The sequence below is a fragment of the Cygnus olor genome, chromosome 10 (assembly GCF_009769625.2).
Source record: "Cygnus olor isolate bCygOlo1 chromosome 10, bCygOlo1.pri.v2, whole genome shotgun sequence".
Classification (NCBI taxonomy): Eukaryota; Metazoa; Chordata; class Aves; order Anseriformes; family Anatidae; genus Cygnus; species Cygnus olor.
Window position 1 is genome coordinate 22,291,468 of NC_049178.1, and position 20,776 is coordinate 22,312,243.

Consider the following 20,776-nt stretch of genomic DNA (forward strand, 5'->3'; position numbering starts at 1 on the left):
CTGAAAGTTTGCCTGCCTTGTACAAGTACACCTTTGCTTTAATAATAGGAACTATAATAACATTATTTTGGCTATACCCACTCTGGCATCTCTGGCATTCTCATGTTACACAAAACAAGATGAAGAGAAGCAAGAATTAAATGTGTCAAAGAAAAATACGGTGCATCCTCTTGCGGGACAAACTATTCACATATTCTGTTGCATGAAAAGCTGCATTTTAAAAGGATCACATCGGAACAGAAATGTCCACTGTTAATGATATGCATCCCCTTCATTTTCTTCCTGGTTAGTTCAAGGAACAAACTGGGAGGAGTGATCTAAATAAGCTGTGCATTTTCCTGAGAAAACAAAAAAGCTCATTTGCCCCTCACTTCTGTTAGCAATCAAGTCATTCTTAATTTACAACACTTAAAAATAGGAGGATGGACAGAACAGCCTGGACTTGCAGGCATGCAAGAAGTACAATTCAGAAAATAACCCAGAGGATACAGTTTAAAGAGATAGGAAGTTAGAAACTACAGTCCCAGTGACAATGTGTACTTAATAAAAATTAATGGGGTGCTTTAAATAGCCAGTGGAAGTATTTCTCTCAGCCTATATACAGATGTCTTGCAGGCAATATGTTAAATACGAATGATGTGTGACTTACGATGCATAAAAAAAGTCTGTTTTAATAAGGGAATGCTAAGCGATTGGAACAAGTCAATAGATTCTGGTCTCTTTTTCTGCCATTACCACTATAGCTGTGTGACCTAGGACAAGCCACTTAAACGTTTAGCACCTCTCAATGAAACTGGTAACAAATGCACTGGTAGTTGGTACATTAATTTCACACAACATCTTTTTATCTTGTAGTTCAATAAAAGAACAGTTTCCATAGCAACTTCTACATTTCAGGATCTCTAAAGGGATGACTGTACTAAACAAGACTAACGTACTTCATTTCTGACTGTGACCAGACCAAGGTGTCCAAAGGAAGATGCAAAAATGTCCCAAACATACATTTTGCAAAAATCTGCCATGGAGAATCTCTGCTTAACTCCAGACTGTCATAGCTGACCAATAGCACAAAACATGAGTATTTATATTATTTAGAATAGACATCAGACTTGGATTAGCAGCAGATTTTCTCATTCCTCGCCTTCAATAGCTTCTTAGGGATCAATGGACAGCCACGTGCCCATTGCTAGATCTAACTGCTAGGAACACTGACACTGAGCTGGGCAAGTACTCAGCACGGGTAGAGGACCAATGCTCCTGCACACATGTGGGGAGTGTGTGCAGCACACATTGTGTGCAGCAATCCAACCAACAAGAAAGTTGGAGAGAAGAGGGACACAAACCTCAAATCTCACAACTAGGATGTCAGGATCTGCTTTGGGTTTGAAGGAGTTTCTGTCTCTTGGTTTCTCCATTTGGAAGCCCTTTCAGAAGTTGGTGTCTCCTTGAGTATTTTTATAAAATAAGGAAATTCATCAGTAGAGTTGATGGAGAACCTCAGGGGACTTAAAAGACCTGCGATAAAAGACAGCAGTTGAACAAGGGGGTTGAGGATTGCACTGGTGCTGAAATGCTGTATTTAGGTATGAAATGTGGTACTTGTACATCTTTGCGCAATTCTAGAAACCAGACATGCACATGTACTGGGAGCAAAACCCTATGCTGACACAGACTCTGGGCAAGTCTGGGGTGTCAGTGGGCTTGTGACAGACAGCAAAATACAGCTTAGAGTGCAGTTCTGGAGTATAAGAAAAGAAACTCTCCCTTGTACCCATGAATTCAACTCACAGTGTCATGTGTAACTGTGCACTGAGTGGGATGAAAGGACATTAACACTTATGAAATAAACCTCCAGAAATCGTTTAAATAGAAAAAGTCACCTGCAGGGAAAACAAAACAAAACCGAAAAATCTTGGCCAAATTAAAAAAAAAAAAGAAGCAACAAACACTAAAAAACAAGGAACATACCAAAAAGAGATTTCCGGCTGTGAAATCGGGAAAAGGCTTTGTTCATGAAACAAAAGATCCTTTGAGGTGCTTAAATTTAACTTTCTTCCTTTAAACAACGCATTAAAGCTCTACTAAATTCATTATGCTTTCTAGATCAGTCCAAATGTAAGTCAAATCAGTCCAAAACTGTCCGGCAGTCCTGGCCATTGTACTGTGGATATAATTTTGAACCTACTGAGAAGCTTTGCATGGAAATGTAGTTGGAACACCGGGTTTAATCCCTTTGTTCTCTAAAGGGAGTCCTCAGCTCAAAAAGTGTCAAGAAAAATATTTTAATAAAAACAGACTGACTTTACGGGCTTCCCTGAATAATTTTTGACATTCAGTTTCCATCAGTGGAGAAAGGAACTTCTTTTTATGAAATTACAGTTATCAAATGGATATACAGACTTGTACTCTTCTTCAAATATCACTTTGTATAATTCAACTGAGCCTGGCTTTTGGATCTGAAATACTCAGAAAGCCTTCCCTTTGAGTTTTCTCCTGGGGGAAAGGAATCCCTAGACAGTACAGGAAATACTGTAGGATTTCTGTCCTAGAATCAGATTGTACACCTGTTCATTCCGGCACAGAGGGTATTCCTAAAAGAAAGGGAATTCCTAGACCCTGCCTGCTGGAATGAGGGATTTACATGCTTTTTTATGCCACGTAGAACACCTGGGGGGGATGGACAGACAGACAAAAAAAAACCAACAAAAAAAACACCCTTCTTTGGAGATGCCCTGCTCATTTATGAATCTGAAATCAAATAATCAAGTTGCTACTGTAGCCAGACACGCACATCTACAAAACTCTTTCTACTCACTTCAATATTCTCTTTGTATTATTGCTGTTTCTAAGCACACTTATGAAAATGACATTGCAGTCTCAGAACGTAGCTGTTCATTGCTGGGCAGTTTCTGCTTTCAGAGTCTTGGGCCAGAAAGGATCATTATGTAAATCTAATCTCATCAGGTTTCACCCAGATACTTTCAATCAGATCTAAAATTTTTTGTTGGACTGAAGCGTTTATGTTCTCAGAGTGCAGAGCTTTGTGCTGGGGAAACAGTGATCTCAGTCCTGCTGCAAGGCATTTGTTTCTGATATGCCCTGATGATCCTGGCCCACAGAGCAGAAGCTCTGTTCTCTGCCACCAAGATTCTTGCATTCTCAGAGGAAAACAAAACCGTCCCTAAACGGAAACAGTCTTAGTAAAACATTTGACCTGCCAAAAGAAAAATAATTTAATTTCTAAATCTCCAAGCAATACCAAGGCTATATATGGAAAATTACTTCCCTGTCTAATTACCATCATAGCAAGGAATCTGAATTCAATTCGTTTAACCTCAGTTTCCAGGTACTAGTTCTTCTTATGCTTTTACTAGCATAAAGGCAGAAATCGCCCCCCTGTTATCCTCCCCATGTACAAGGACATAAATGCAGTAACCAAGTCACCTTATACTTCTCTGATAAATTGTGAATGCTAAACTGAACTGGATGATAGCTGGACAACATTTTAACCAGAGTGACACTAGCTTTGTCTGGGATGGGGGGTATTGTTTTGTCAACTGTTAGTACAGAGATTATGGGATGGAAGATATTGCCTGTCTTGCAAATCTATGCCTCTACTTGTGACTTAGAAGGCTGCAGCTGAAAGCTTAAAAACATCCCATGTGCGATAGCTCGTTGGGGATGTACCACAGAAACAAGTTTCTGTCAGAAAATGCTTGTTCAAAACTGAAATGCTTTGTAAATACATCTTGCCTGAAAAAAAAAATCAATTTAGTTTTGACAGCAGCTTTCAAACATGGCTGTTAAAGATGCAACACCCACAGTGTAAGGATTAAGAGGACTGCTCAAATCCATTGACACTAGAGCTTCCTGACTGCTCCCAGATGCCTGATGGACTGTGCAGGTAAAAGAACATCCCATTGGGGTTAAGGCATTGGCCCAAGACTCAAGGAAAAATTCCATTGGAACATAATCAGTACAAACCCCACCTTTTGCTCCAAGGGCAAGATAAATTTTTGGCCTTCCTTCTTCATACATACATTAGTATGTGTGAACCTAGCTATTCGTGCAAACTACTTTTTAAAAAGTCCTGACAAACAAGCCAATTTACATCACACACTTCTTGCCTTGGGAAAGAGACAGCAAGAATAAACTCTTATGTGACAGATGCTAGTCACAATGCTTAATTCGTTCCAAATCTTTTATGTTAAAAAGCATCGAGAAAATGTGATTAAGTGAAGAAAAAACTGTAACAAAGTGACATTAAAAAACTATTCAGAATTACTGAAGTCTTCAAACACATGATGAAAACATCCGTGTTGTAATTTTTTATTTTTTTTTAATTTAGAAGGCATGCTTGGCTTAACAGCTTATCAAGAAAGCCTTGTAGGGAGCTAGCAACAGAATTCTTAACAACTTTACTGTTCTGTTTCACTTTTTGAAAGACGTTTAAAAATGCAGTTCTCATTCCATCTATGCCCACTTTAATTTATAGCCCATTAAATTAGTTTTTTAAACTCAGGTATGGTATCATAAGAGACCATAAGGAGTTATTACACCCAGGAAATGCCAGGCAGCTAGTGCAAAGTGAATGTCACCCCTTATGAGGCTCACAGTGACTGATGCAATAGCAGCTCCCAAATCTATGGCATTAGTATTTGATTATGGTAGAAATACTGTAATGGAGAACAAGACCTGTCAGCTTGTCCAGAGAAATTCAGGGGACACTGTTCAGTTTTCGATGGGTGGACAGTCTTACAAAGAAAATAACCTAGGGTTAGGTGGCAGACTGGGCAATGACTGCATCTCGTGCGTTAGACCATGCACATGCATGTCTAATTGCTGCATGTGCATTAAGAGAATCTATAAAAGGTCTCTGCGAGGAACAGCTCCTGCTGTACCTAAGCTTGAGCTACATATGCAAGCATCCTATGCTGTCCAGATTAATTTCAGACTGGAGGGAGAACTGCATGCTAAGAATTATTTCCAACTCAGACTTTGTAAGGATTTTCACACTGGAGATATGTGTCAAGTGAAGGTTTATTAAATTGCACTCTTCCAAAGTGCAAGTCTTAGCAATCCTATCATTTCCTGGTAGCCAAGAAATTCAGTATGTCAACTGCCTTACCACAAGTGAAATCTGACTCATTCACTCAGTGCTAAGATGAAATACATTCATATGGGAGGCTATTTTTAATATCAGATTCTTAGCTGTTCCTTGAATTAATATTACTATATGGCTTTGTATATATGAAAGTGTTTCAGCTATTTAAACTTGTTTTTCCCATCTATCTTTTTTCAAGAGCCATGCTTCAAAGGGCAAGAGGATTTTTTAAAATTCAATTCAATATATGAATCATTACGAATCAGAGAGAGACAAATTCTAAGGCTAGCCATAGTAAAATTAAAGGAAAAATTTGGCTGATTTCAGTGGACCCTGGATTAGGCATTTTGTTAGGACAAATCGGGGACTATGACAGAGACAGGTACTGGTTTGTTAAACATGCAATTCTGGTATTAGTGAAGATATTTAAAGCACTTTCCATTATTCTTTAAATTCCTTGAAAGCCCTAGTGCACTGCTTAAAACTAAAAACACATAGGAACTGTCTTTACAGGGATCTTTGTTTTGGATTAGGGACTATTAGTTGTCCATTGTTTACTGGTCAGCTGGAGTAATTTGTGGACTGATCTTTGAATCTGATTGCCTTGCAGATCTTTAGCCTGGATGTGTGCTAAGGAAAACAGTATCAGCATGTTCTTAGATTGGCAAGGACAACACCCTCATAAAGCCGCAGATGTGTTCTGCACATATAGTGCATGATGTCTCGAGCTCCCATAGAAATCCAAACAAGTAAAATAGATTCCATTTTCGATATAATTGTTAGAAATACAGTTAAAATGTTGTAAGCCCCAATCTCTAACCCTTTAGCAAATCTGGAACAAGTACACTGACATCCATGACTATTCTCAAATTATATCAGGGTAATTAATATCAAAAGGCACATCTATATACGATATCTGATACATTCTTCCTGAGATATTAAGACAAAATTCAAGAGATGACATTCTCACGGCAGAAGGCTGAGGTAATAGCTGCATTCCACTAAAGTCACTCCAAGAAAGTCAGCTTTTATTTCACAAAGAACTGAAACAAGGCTCTTCTTGTGTATTTTCTGGTCCGTCACATAAAGTTGAATGGGGTAGGGGAAAAAGCTCCGCAAGGTGACCATTTTTTGTTAAATTCAGATGGGTAGTAAGTCACTTTGATAACAAAACAACTAACTTCATCCCTTTTTAATTCTATGGAGCATTTCCATTATCTGTTCAGATGTAAAATGGTGCCTTTCTTCACCTATGCCCAGTATTTGTTGCCCAAAACATAGCTGAAATGGTGCAAGAGATACAAATCCTGGACAACAGAAAGGAAAGAGAGATTTGGAGATTTTTACCCCTTCTTTACGCATCAGAGAAGATGCCCTGCATGAATTTGCTCCACAGGCCAGCAAGAGTCAACTTAAAATTAACTGGAGTAGCAGTGGAGGCAATCTTACAGGCCACGTGAAGATCCACATTACCTGTAAGTATAATGGATCCACTTTTAAATGCAGTGCTTTTAACAGTATCACCAAAATGCCCTGCGTCTCAGGTTGTGACACAGCACCCTAGAGAGGTACTAAAATGCCAGTGTCCTACCAAAGGTGTTCTCAAGGTGAGGGTTTGTTAGGCTTTGTCATTACTTACTGCTGAAGACAAATTTTAACTCAGACACTTCGATGGCAGTGATGAGGACATACAAAGGTGGTTTTGTGTTTGTGACAATGGGAAGAAGAAAAATGTTGACTTCTCTTGGTTGAAACTTTCCATGTAGTAACAACAAGTGAGCTGAAGCCTGCGTTGCTTCAATACTGTAAGCAATCCTTACTTCAGTTTTAGTCCTAAACATTGTCATCACTAAGATTACCAAAGAATCACTAGCCCTTTATCTGTACCTCCTGCATGATCTGTTTTTAGTAGTACTGCATGGAAGAACATCTTAGATAGGTTAAAGAGGGAGCCTTATTTCCAGTTACAATAGCATAATGCTTTTTGAAGCATAAAGCAGCAACATGTTTTCATATCTAACACTACGTACCTGTATTCTACTATACTGTTTATGGAAAATCTATGCCAAGAAGATATGGAATTCTGAGACAGAAACTGTTTAGTGTTATTCAGAAAAAGAACCCATTGTATAAACTTATTTAAACATAATCCATTACATTTTTAAATTTTCTTCCTTAGCTTGATAAATTACCTCTCTCTTTGCATTTACTCCACAGTATTTGCTTAACAGAAGATACACAAGCTTCTTTTTATTATGCAGAAAAAAAATAAAAACAACTTCTTTTCTCTCTGCTGGTTTACATAAAATTCAACACAATCTCTTTGGAGAATGGAAAAAACAGCAGGTTTAGGAGTCCAGTAAGGATATAAGGAAGTCAGCAAATAACTATCACAGTTTTAAAGTGCATTCAAAATGCAGATCTCTGACATCAATAAAAAAATAAATAAATAAAAAAACACATCACCTACATTACCTCACAGCTATTTGCATAAAGGGTCCAGAGGCAGTACAGTATAAGTACGGCAACACAAGCCATCCAAAGAGAATTTAGCAACAGTTCTATTGGATACTGCATGTGTCTGTAGCAGAAAAAGGGCAACTTCAAAGCTCAGATGTGTTCAATCCTTTAAAGCTGTTTGCAATCTCTTGCCAGATGCATCTAGCAAAAATCTGAAACTACAAACCAGGTAAGTTATTAAATCATTTCCTTTTTAGCTGATTCTAACTTTCCTTCTAAAGATTGCTCTAAGCCAAATAGCCTATGTGATATTCTTAAGGCTGTTATACAAGGACTTTATCAGAGGTGGTAGAAACCTGCCAATATGATAATATGCTCATCTATTTTAAAAATGCACAGAACTTGTTAACATTGTGTATTTCTTTTATGTTCTTAGGATGTAACTAAGCTAAATGATTGCTATAGTAATATTAAAGATATATTCCATTCTATTGAAGGAAGTCTGCTTACTGGAAAATAAATCAGTGGCAAGTGCTTTAGGAATTCCAGTGTTAGCTGGTAGAAATAGAAAAACATTTGCTATCTAGGCAAGTGGTAATAGAGGATACAATTATTATTGTTTCTGCAAAAGATGTTAGGTGCTTTCACAATGCAAGAAATCTCCCTAACTAACACAGCATAGCTATCTTCTTATATGGGCAAATACAAACACACACAAGTACCTTAAATATATAGAAATAGATATTTAAAGCCTGGCTGTTAAAGTTGGACTTTTACTGAAGGTGGAATGGAAGTGTTGTAAACCACATTATTTTAAAATAAACCCTTGGCAAAAGAAATGGCCTGTTGGAGATTGTTAGTGCAGGTTTACATGTGTGTACCTCATGTAGGCAACAGTTAATACTGGGTTCAATAGGGGAATTATTTTTGGCTCTTGGCAAAAGGCAGAGCAAAATCACTGGTTTTCCAAATCATCTGTATATCATGAAGTTAGGTGTTTGAAATGCTCATATTTATACTGCCTGAAAAAATGAATGAGTACTTGGTCTCAATTATGAAGAATTTACAGATTCTCTGAAGAATATAAATTAAACTGAGAGGTCTGTAACAGAAATAAGAAGGGACCTTCGTAAGAGACTTCAATCCCTACAGCAATGCCGTATTTCTTGCTCAGTGTCTGGCAATATGGCTATTATTGTTAGAATTCTTTTGCTCCATCCTCCTCCCCTGTTGTTCTCTCTCCCACGGAAGTTGCAGGAACCCCTGTCTCACAATGCTGTCTATCCAGCTGCCACTGCTACTCCTCTGCCTGACCTTATCCAGTGTTTGCCTCAATGGGGGGCAGCCCCTTCCAGAAGCAAGTGAGAACATGGGAAGAAGTCCCCTGGATGACATCCTGCAGAGATCTGAAAGCCTCATCCTTCAGTCTGTCCTCAAGAAAGCTGAAAAGAAAGAAGAGATGAATAAAGGTATATGTAATACTGGTACATCCCTCTGGTGATGCTGGTGTATTTCTTGGCTGAGATTATTAGGTCCAATGTATTTACTTCCCAGGTTCTAATGTATATATTTATTACTCCAACTACGGTAAAGGGAAGGATAGACCATCTGCTGTAATATACTGGCGCAGTTCTCAAAAGGCGCTTTCTTCTCTACTATCTCCTAGCTTAGGCAATGCCACACCATCACTGAGTAAGATGCTGCATAAAAAAAGGTAGAAGCCTGTCACAGAACATCTGCCTGTCTGGCAAGTACTTTCCTAGGGAAGCTCCAAGAGGACATATGGGAGGACATTCTGCAGTTTTGGACCCTGTATTTAATGCTAATTGCAGGTGGGAGTGCTCCCATTCACCTTCTACCTCAACCTTCTGGCTTCTACACCCCAACAGAGGTGGGCTTTTCCACGCGTGGCTGGGAATGTAGAGGCTGTCCTAGTGCCACTCCCCTCCTGACAGCTCGCAGATGCTCTGCTCCCACCAGTCACAGCAGTGGAAGCAGATCACACTTGGAGACTATGGCAGCACATAGGGGCCTGCCACCAACAAAAACGCAGAGCGGGCAGAGGAGCTGGCCCTAAGGGCCCCATAGAAAAGGAATTCCTCCTTCCTCACATGAATGCTGAGAGCTGGCCACGTCAATCTAAGACATGAAATACTAAGCAGAGCTTAAGAATAAGTAAGAGATACTAATAGAGTTATGGCTGTTGGAAATACTGAGCTGGCATTCAAACGTCCACATTCCTGCTTCTACCTGTGTTTCAACCCTGCCCTTTCTCTATCTCATGCTGTATCCAGCTCCTCCCTGCTCCCAGGTACTGCAGCTGATTTCTTCCGTCTACCCAGCATCTTTTATTCACCCTGCTACACCTTTACCTGAATCTGACTTGGTTCTGGGAAGTCTAAATCAACCAACACATTACACTTTGTCACTGCATGTCTTCCCACTTGGTTTGCACCTAGTTCCTAATATATCAATCTACCCTTGGAAAAAAAAAAAAGTGCCAGAATTGTTTTGACAGAGGCCATCTAGAGTAATCAAATTCAAGACAACACAGTTACCAGTGCAAATAAATGGGTATAATGAGCATAAGGTTATGATCTGCACTTTAGAACTCCACAAATTCACATTTCTTTAGAGAGGATTATGGGGGTTCATTAACATTATTCTTCCCTTGGACAGAATTAAATGCCCCTCTGCCAGAATGGCTTTCCAAAAGACAACACCCTGGAAAAAGATACATAAGCGACCTGGAAAAGAGACAGCATCCTGGAAAAAGAGATGTCAAGGAAGAAGCATCTTACGGAGACATTCAGAAGAGGCAGCATCCAGGGAAAAGGGAGGTAGAAGACGACCTTGTCGGCTATCTGGAGCTGAAAAAGCAACAGCATCCTGGCAGTAGGTCACCGTGGGACCAATATGCTGACATCTCTAGCGCACAGCTAACTTACTTGAATGGGTTATCCAAAAGACAGCAACCAGAGAGAGGGTATCTGATGCATAAACATCAGCATCCTAGCAAGAGAGGCTGGAATGATGAGCTAGACCTAAGTGACCATGATGGGGAGAAACGCCAGCACCCTGGAAAAAGGCACTGGGATACTGACAACCCAGATTATGCAGGTCCCTGTGACCTTCAGGAGTCCTCCACCTGTAACAAAGGCAGCTTGTGGGTTGATTTACCAGAAAATTTTAGCAAAGACAGGGTAGAAGAAAAACGTCAGCACCCAGGAAGGAGATCAACATGGGAGAGTGAAACAGAGGAATGAGAAAGTAATTGTGTATCATTTGCATTTGGTGAAGTAAATTGCCAGAACACTAAAAAATTCTGTTCACTCCCTTTTGGCTTCCTGCTGCTGACCTCTGCACTACCTTCCAGTGAGTGAGTGTCCCCATTTAAGCTAATGGCTTTGTCACACACTTAAAGTAATGGAACAGAAGCAATCAGTTGAATGGCCCAGGCAAGTACTGACAGTCTTCAACTCCCCCACTTTGTGAAGTTAAGAGTGCTCTGTTCCTTATGGTCCTAGACCCAAGAATAATCCTACGCACGGTCTTAAACAGGATCTTTAATATCTGTTCAGCTGCTACTCAAGAAGAATAATTGCACGGCTTCCTCTCACGTCAGTGAAATCAGTACATGAATTGGAAGAAAAAAGAGTAACATGCAAATTATTTCAAAATGAAATTGAGTAGGTTTTCAATTCTAAATGATACATTAATGAGACCTTGTGCACTACAATCTATCTAGACAGTAAGCACTGAACAGAGATAGGGACTGTTCCAAGTGCAAAAGATTAGATGACTGGCTTCATACTTTGACTTGGAACTGCACCAAAAAATCATTTCATCTAGGAGGCTGCATAGTGCAAAGGGTTAACGCATCCCAGAGCAACTCAACCCAAGCTGTGAACTTTGCTGTGTACACCCCAAACTAGAACTCCCACCCTGGTGTGTCCACATTTCAGTCACTCCCCTTGAAATCATGCCTTCTCCTTAGACGTTTAAAATTGAAACAAATTTTCTTTCTGATATCTATCTTTTCTTCGGGTACAGATTTCTGATTTTTCCCCTCTCAAAGGAATGCTTTTCCTTTCTGTGGTCAGACTCCCAAAAGTATTTATTTGATATGAATGGTTCAATAAACATCAATTGTAAACTCTGGGTGTCCTTACTGGTGGTGCAAAACATACTGTAACAAAGTGAAAAACTTAAAACCAACCCAAGCTAAACAAAAATAAATGAACAACCAGGGATATTTTTCAGTGGAAAGTTTTTGCATGCTGGTCAGCCCATGTTTATATCTAAAACTGGTTTGCTACTGAAGTGGAAGGGTGATTTGCATATAGATATATTCCCTTTTTTAATCTTCTACCTGTATGATACGCAAGTACAAAGATCTGGGCTAAACCCTATCGCCTAGCTCACTGGGAACTTCTATTGTTTGAGAATGATCTTGGCAAGCAAAACGTGGCTTAAGTTTGAGGCAGACTTATTTTAAACAAAGGAAGAAAGGTTGACTGATCTACCTGCTCAAACCTTCTCAATTCCATAATCTTGTGCAACATATAGCAAGACATGCAGACATGCAAGTCACTGAAGAAGAAAAAAATAATTTCACCAGTCTTGTGCTGTATGCTTGCTGGATGGCTTTGCTGTAGCTAAGCTCTACTGGATGTGATTGATTACTATGTTTGCACACACACACATAGAAACACACAGAATTGTATAAACAATTTATACAAAATTAAAATACTTCTACATGGGCCTGCACTGTTACATGGGCTGCAAACACAGAAATCTTTTGTGTGTTTTATTCAAGGTTTCTACTGTCAGAGAAAGACACCATTACGTGAGGTACATACTCCGTTCACTGTACTGGCAGTAGAGAGAACAAAAATAGAAGTCCGATTTCCTGTTCACATCTAAACACAAGATCTACTGATTCTTGCAGTTAATGCACATTTACAGAGTGCAGAGAGTTGGTCACATCATTTCTTGTACACCCAAAGAAGTTAGAGCGTGTCAATATTTCACTAGAATGTTTTTTTTTTTTAACAAATGAGTACGTTTTCCATTCATATTCACCTTTCTCAATACCATCAAAACATGTTATGTGCCTTGAGTGTTCTTTCTAAAAACGGTTGTTTCCCCACTCTCTGCCTCAGAGCACGTCCTTTGGTAATTCCTCCATATGACTTAATTACCCTAAGGAAGAATAATTAACGATCTCAGCAAGTTTGACGGAAGATAGATGCTCCCAGGTTGATCAACACTCAACTTGGTCTGTCAAACAATTTCTAACTTTGGAGAGAACGTACTGTTCAATGTATGTGACATCTGGCAGACCTCTTCTATTGACAGGGGTTTTCTAATTAAAAAGTGCTGAACAAATCCTCAGAAGAGGTAGCTAGTAACATTCTGTACACTCCAAATTCCTTCAGTAAGTTTTCTCTATACAGTGCTTTCTAAAATGCTCAGGTTTCATTTCACAAATGAAAAAAAAGATTTCTCTAAAGATTACCATTTCATATACCATTTCCTGCAATGAATTGATGCTTCTTAAAGATCAGTAGTACTACACAAGACTACCAACACTTGCTATAAAATGTCCAACATAAGGAGAAAAGAAAAGAAAAGAAAAGAAAAGAAAAGAAAAGAAAAGAAAAGAAAAGAAAAGAAAAGAAAAGAAAAGAAAAGAAAAGAAAAGAAAAGAAAAGAAAAGAAAAGAAAAGAAAAGGATTACCAAGTGGATAAATACAGGCAACAGCAAAAACACAACACGGTTCCTGCAAGACAAGGATGCTGCTGGAACTGCTACAAGAAAGCCAGGGTTGGGGCAGAGAGAGAAGCACAACTGCCCAGGTCAAAGTAGTTAATGTGCAGCAAAACCAGCTGGTTCATTGTGTTCAGTTACTGCTAATTCTCAGAATAACTTTATTATCAATAAACCAACCACTTACTAAAAAGGAAGGCATGTGCCATCCTCTCCATGTGGCCAGTGAGAGCTAGCACAACCAATTTTATGTAAGTCTATTTTTTCTATCAGCTATATTTTAGGTTCTGAGTGCTTGAGTATTTACAGAGCTGTCAAGCTCATCCAGGGTCTAGGCCTATAGCATTTCATTTTGACTAGCCAGAAAAGAAGAAGCTTCTGCACTGGAATGCTTTGCTTCTTTGAATGGCAAATACAGCACAATCCCTTAGCAACAGAAACTACACAGATATGTACTACTTATTTATAAAATAAGAATTTGCTAACTGCACATCTCACATAACCTTATTTTTATTTTATACCTTCCCTTCACTGTCACCTTTTATTAGAATTTAACATCTATGCAAATATTTATGTGTTACCAGCTTTGTTCAGGCACACGTGTAAATGTACTTACACGTTCTGATTCTGCCTCCAAGTGGAAAAGCCCCCTGAGCGCACTGCCTGTCTGTGAGCCCTTGGGGAACAACAGCAAGTAACAGACTTGGTCCAAAGATCACAAGGGTCAGTGGAAAAATATCCCTCGTCTTCTGCAGAACCTGGATATAGACAACAAAAAATCAAAGCTATGCACTGGCCCTAATCTGGCACCACAGGCATGCAAATTCTTATTTCCAGATCTAATTGGGATTACAACAATGCTGCATAGATGAGTTCTTTGTTTATTCTACATCAATTTCACATTTCTGGTATATTACCAGCTATTAAGACATAAGGGAATTTGATTCCTAAACAACACCTTACACAAGTGTCTTCAAAATGAGGTTTGTTTTCAAAGGTAGGGGAAAGGTGAAGGGAATAAGCTGCATAATTAACATTTCCTGCAATTTTCAACTCCTCTCACCACTACTGCTCTGTGCCCCCTCCCACACACTTACCAGCCTTGATCTCTTTGCTAAACCACTCTAATTAGCATGTGCTGAGTCTTTCCGAGGGACATATGGCTTCAACAAACCCCTTTATTGCTACTTTTAATGACTCTCAGTTGGAGAAAGTTTAAAAACATCACCACCACAGCTGAAGTAGAGTCACTGCTTGCCTGGTAACTCACTCAGTTAACATTAAATGTCCAACTGCAATTTTAAAGTATCTGTCAGGACACCACTATAAATAAAAACTGTGATCAAAAACAGTCAAGTGGAAGGGAAGCACGGAAGGAGAGGTGAGTCTAGGCTGAACAGAGACATGACAGAAGAGATGCAAGGGGGACAATCTTTGTTTTGGGGAAATGGATGTGCAGACTACATTCACTGGAGTGCAGAAGTCCCACTTCCCTCCCAACGTGAACAATGTGAAGGCCACTCCTACAGGGTAACGAGGAAGGATTTGAGTTGAGCACAGAGACCTTTGGTAAAAACAACTGAGAAAATTCCTTGAGAACACCAAGTTATCTGCTGGCCTTGAGATTACTTTTAGAGCTGTGTGAAGATATTTGTATTTTGTTTTCCTTGATGAAACCACTGCAGCTTAAAAGCCCTAAGAAGGAAACAAAGAAAGGGATATTTGTCAATTATCTGCCAACTCGCGTTGTCTGCCTATCACAGAATCACAGAATCGTCTAGGTTGGAAGAGACCTCCAAGATCATCTAGTCCAACCTCTGCCCTAACACTAACAAGTCCTCCACTAAACCATATCACTAAGGGCTACATCTAAACGTCTTTTAAAGACCTCCAGGGATGGCGACTCAACCACCTCCCTGGGCAGCCCATTCCAATGCCTAATAACCCTTTCGGTAAAGAAGTTCTTCCTAATATCCAACCTAAACCTCCCCTGGCGCAACTTTAGCCCATTCCCCCTCGTCCTGTCACCAGGCACATGGGAGAATAGACCAACCCCCACCTCTCTACAGCCTCCTTTAAGGTACCTATAGAGAGCGATGAGGTCTCCCCTGAGCCTCCTCTTCTCCAGGCTAAACAACCCCAGCTCCCTCAGCCGCTCCTCGTAAGACTTGTTCTCCAGACCCCTCACCAGCTTCGTTGCCCTTCTCTGGACTCTCTCGAGCACCTCCATGTCCTTCTTGTAGCGAGGGGCCTACACGAGATGAAGGCTTTGGAGGGAGGTAAATGAGAAACAAAATCTTATTAGATCACAGATTACATTGGCATGCTAGAGCATGATGTAGGTCCCTGACAGAGGGGGGCATCAGACACTAATCTAATGGATTGATCCTAGCCAAAAGGCAGAGACAGCTCTAGAGTTCCTTTCAGCCGCTGTGGTTTGAACTGGCAGCTAGAGATCCAGACAAGCAAGCAGCATCGCAGACACCCTGACAGAGAAGCATTCAGTGACTCAGAGGACGCCCTCCTCCTTCACTCGCAGCCCATGAAACTGTGCCTTCTCATGTGCACAGGAACTGGGGAGAGGGAAAATCTGGAAAACACAGAAATACTGTTGCAAAATGTGATGGAGGTAAACCAGGATCCAATTTGCCATATCAGAGGAAGTTAGTTTATTGCCATCTGCTGTCTGTAATGGATATGCTACCCAGATGCAACTGAGTATGATTCAGTATAGACACTTTAATAGCTGACAGGAATATGGAAAATGTCAGATAACGAATGGGAAAAAAAAGGGAAAGTGACCTGCTTTGAAAAGGATGCCTGAAATACGATTGTTGCTTTAACTAATGTTCACAGAGAAGCATACGTTTCCAGCATCAGTTCCCTCTTGATTCTGAAACTGGTACCGATCTACGGGGTGCCTGAATAAGCTACTGTAAAGAGAGAGGAGGAAAAAGAAAAGCCAAGACAAATGAAAAACATAATCAGACATTATGAAAGGTTCTCAGAGCCAAAGCAGTCAAGACAAAAAGCAAACACACCATTAGAAGAAGGTCTTTGAACAAGCAGGTTGTGATGAAGATGATACAAACTACAGCCCTGCAAAAGAACCACAAATCATTCTCTGCCAAGCAGCCTCCTCCTTCTGTGAAACAAGGGGGTAGATAGAGGGTATTCTGCTTATTGATTTTAGACATGCTGCTAGGATGGCAATTGACTGTTGTACAAGCAACCTTGTAGGGGAAAAAGAAGACATGAGATGCAACCAAATATGGGTCTGCTTGAAATCTGAAATGAATCCTGAGCACAACCTAGGCATGATGGTGTGTACAGATCCTATAGTTACAACACTAAATAAAATGTGAACATGTGGGAATTTTGAATCTTCCTCTCCTCTTTATAATTCAACTACTATATTTAAAAGTGGTGACATTCCACTATACCCAGGACCAATATGCCAGGTTCTTCTGCTGTAAGGGCGCAGATGAATTTGTTTAGATTGCTGTCCTGCTGGTACTGAAGCAGTTAATAGGCATATCAGACAAATGGGATTCAAAAAGTTGTCAGCTGCAGCTCTTACAAATCATACTGTCAATTTTGATTGATGAGTCTGCAAACACAGGAAAACCATAGTTTTGGCATGGAAATGTAGCTTCTTCTATCTTCTCTAGGCAGACTAATTAAACAACTTTGCTTTGTATCTATGTATTTGTTTACTATAAGCAGATTGAGTATATTGAATGTATGAGTTTCATTAAAAGTGACAAATACACAATTTTTTTAGTACTCTGAACAAAAACTACAGAAAATGTTGGTTGGCATCCACCTATAATCAAAAACTAACAAACTGTGATCATTTTGGGTTACTGGAAAAAAATCTGTGTTACCTGTTTCAATTTTAGAAGATTTAAAATTATTATTTTTTTAAGTTTATCATTAAATTACAAAATCAAATGTAGGTCAATTTCAAAACAGCATTTATTTAGATTAAGTAATTGTTTAGTTTAGGGAAAATTTAGGAAGAACATTCTTATTTTCTACTCTTTGCTTCCACCCTAACTCTATATTGAACTCAATGCTTATTTTTCTTTTTTTTGTTTTGTTTTCTTTTTTTTCCCAATGAATAAGCTTTATTTGTGCATAGATGTTCCACTGCATTCCTTGAGAAGCAGACAGGTATTATTAAGAATTACTTCTAGTCTACGCTTACCACTCTTTTGCTGGGATCAATTTCCATTCTTTTACATTCCAAATGCCACTAAGGTTACTAAAAGAAGTTTAAGAGCATAAGTGAGCCTAACTGTAATACATTTCTGACAGGACTGTACTATGGCTACAGGACTGAGAGTTTCCATCTTCTCAATTCTATCCCCACAAAAGTCTCTACTCTTGTATATTAGTAGCAACTACCAAGTTAGCACCCGACTGAGTCCTAAAATTCAGTTTTATGTATTACAACAGCTCACAAACATATTTTTCAACTTAGTTAATCAGTGTTTTCTAAGGACTTTGAGTGTGTCAGGGTAGGAGGAGGTACGTAATGGCAGTGGGGTTTTGCAGGCTGAGTTTTTACATTCCAATGGCAGGAATGAGGAAGTAGTGTCTGACTTCTGACTCTGCTTCTTGAGCAAGTCTTTAGAACACATTCCTTTCCTGTGTCATAGCTCTTTTACATTGGTTCACAAATAAGCCACAGCACCTGTAGCATTTCAGTAAGGTTTAATTTGTCCCCAGATACCTTTCAGATCATTGTTCCCCATCACCATCTCCTTATTGCAACTAGCTGGATGAGCACAAATAAATGTTTTATTTTCTTTTAGTAGTGTAAACTGGATTGTTTTAGGCCGACCTAGATTTTCCCATTCTGTCAACACCCTCTGCCTGGCAAAGTGTTATGAGTCTGAGCAAGCAACAAGCAGCTACATTTTATTCTCATTGACATCAGCACAAACCTAGATTATTTCCCACCACTTTAACAGGGATACATAAGTCCAGATTTTGCTTTGGGAATGGACACCACTCAACATATCGCTACATCTGGCATGCTAACTTTATCTGTTGCTTCTGTAACTCTCCCTGAGAGACACCTTATGAGAGATTCTCTGTCAGAGTCTCATACTCTCCTAAAGTTCCAAATGATATTAGATCAATCACTTAGTGGTGAGTGAGTTCCTTAGAAAGTGCTAAAGACAATTTATCTTCAGAAATATGCAAATAAATAGCATTTTTGTTTCAAAATGTCGAATGAAATTTCTCTTTTCAAAAACGACGGACAAAATTTGGTGTTTTATCTGTAGTTCAGAAAGACTCATTTGGTGAAATGCTCTGTCATGGTCTGTAGTCAAAGGCAGAACATGCAAAAGAACACAGTTAACTAACTAAAGATTCAGTGAGTGCAATGTTTGATTTGTAGTGCACATCCCAGAATGTTGTCATCCTCATCACGACTTGCTGTAACAGTCCTTCTCACTGTACTATTTAATCCAACATTAGGCTATTGGACTTTACTCACTGCATTTACCTCTTTATGGAGCTTTTAAAACCACCCTGCTGAAAATGAGCAATTACTGACGCTACAGAGAAAAGCAGATTTAAGGAAAGAGCTTGCTGTTCAGAACAGTGTCCCTCTTCCTTCTACCTGACTCTTACTACTTCTGAATGACAGAACAGGAGAGGATGGAGCTGCCACGGTCATGAGGGCCCTATGGCTCACAGGCAGGACTATCCTGCGTGCTGCAAGAGGGGAGAGAAAAAAAAAAAAGTAAAACAAATGGCTAAGCAGCCCTATGTGCTGTAAAATCCACTGCAAAGGCCCGCAGCAGCTCCTCAGTTGCTCTCAGCCAAGCTTGTTCTGCCATCTAGTGACAGCCACTTCTTCTGTTCTCCCCCTACCCCTTTTCTTGTCCCTTCCTTACATCCACGTTAGAGAGCCACACTTCTGATTACAAGAACAAAACACACACACCAGGAACAAGCAAACAGAAATGCCTAAAGACACACCATCACAAGTCCTGCATCTACTCTTATCTTTTTAACTTATTTCCACCATCACCCTTCTCTACCCATTTCCTCCCATCCAAGCACACATCTCACAGCCCTCATTATTTGCACAGTTGCCTGTTTCTCTGTTCATAACTGAATCATGACTGCATAGTTTTGAAAAGTAGAGTATAACAATTCTTAACAGGAAGCTGTATATGTAAAAGTTCAATGAGTTTGACTATTTATATCATTCAATTACTCTTGTGGTTAAATCAGTTCAGTTTTAAGACTTTGATTTCCTACAATGCTTTGCTGGATGGTGGAATTATAAATACAAAACAGGTCAAATTCATTAATAATGTGACAGGGTGCTGACGGTGGTCACGTAATAGTCGGCCCACAATGACCAGGCTGCACAAATGTGAAAAAATTTAAAATAGATACTAAAACAGTTTGCAGATGAATCACTTACCCTATCTGGAACCACCTGATATCTTTTAGCTTAGATTTGAAGTCCTTAGGAGTAGTCCAGCACCTAGTTGTAACTTATGCCTTCGAAAGTACACCCCCCTCTACGACCCTTGTTGAGAACAGTTTAAACAGCCAAACTTTGAGCATGAGACTGGGGGACATTAGCTGTGACAATCCACCCAAAACAGGCAGGCAGGGCTTGAGTATAACGAGCATTGACACGTAAGAAAATCTCTGTCTCCAAACCTGTAATTCTAACAGGTGAAGCAGAAGCAAAATTACACCCTCCTATGATTTCCTCCGCACACTGGAGAACGCGGGACGGCACAGATTTCTGCCAGTTGAGATTCAACAGAAACTAGCATCAGAAAGGGGATATTTAAAAGGATTTGTCGTTGATTTACACGATTGCTCAGGTGGCAAAGACAAGCAGCGGTGGGATTCCTGCGCTGCACTTACAGCCCCGAGAAGCGCGCCGCCCGGCGCCGCGGCGTACCCGCGTCCAACGCTTCCTTTTGACCAACTCTGACGACGGAAGGAGCGGGCCTCAGGCCTGTCACGTCAGCGGCACCGCTCCTCGTGCCGGCACGCCGCGGGGCGAGGACCCGAGGTACAACGCGCTCCGGCCGCCGGCAGAAGGGCGGCTGGCGCGGGGCGCTCCGCGGGGCGCGGCCCGGGCCCCACGCACCCGCGTGCCGGTCTAGCGGACGCCGCGGGCTCTGCAGCTCGCGGACGGCCGGGCTGCGGGGGTGCTCGGCGCCCGCCGCCGCTCCTGCCCCGCCTCGTCCTCTGTCAGGCGGCTGCGCCCCGCGGGCCCGGCCCGGCCCGGCCCGCTCCGCGCACAGCGCTGCCACCGCCATCGCCGCCGGCCCCGCGCGCCACAGCCCCGGGGCGCCCCGCCGCGGGCAGGGGGCGGCCGCCGCCCGCATCGACAGCTCGGCGCCCGGCAGCGCGGCCTCCGCCGGGCCCCGCCCCCCGCCCGGCCC

General features: G+C 40.8%; 2 protein-coding genes across 52 annotated transcripts in view; one reads left to right on the plus strand and one right to left on the minus strand.

Moving 5' to 3' along the window:
* Positions 1-20,776, minus strand: part of LOC121075289 — a 57,450-nt gene that overhangs the window by 36,048 nt on the left and 626 nt on the right. For 13 of the 50 annotated variants that reach the window (XR_005822853.1, XR_005822851.1, XR_005822876.1 and 10 more), the window contains one exon: positions 13,954-14,095. The exons of 5 other annotated variants lie outside the window; for them this stretch is intronic. Coding sequence is in view for 19 of the 45 variants with exons in the window: in XM_040568377.1 (XP_040424311.1) it covers positions 13,954-14,095 (142 nt within the window). In the remaining 26 variants the exon portion in view is untranslated. 32 more of the 50 variants (XR_005822877.1, XR_005822866.1, XR_005822865.1 and 29 more) reach the window with 25 other exon arrangements.
* Positions 1,501-13,190, plus strand: TRH (thyrotropin releasing hormone). Of its 2 annotated transcripts, XM_040568358.1 has the most exons (3): positions 1,501-7,793; positions 8,816-9,033; positions 10,244-13,190. In XM_040568358.1, exons 2-3 carry the CDS (start codon positions 8,838-8,840, stop codon positions 10,828-10,830), a joined length of 783 nt encoding a protein of 260 aa, XP_040424292.1. In that variant the 5' UTR covers positions 1,501-7,793; positions 8,816-8,837; the 3' UTR covers positions 10,831-13,190. The 2 variants fall into 2 exon arrangements, with proteins under 2 accessions (XP_040424292.1, XP_040424291.1); XM_040568357.1 differs by having other exon boundaries at positions 1,501-9,033.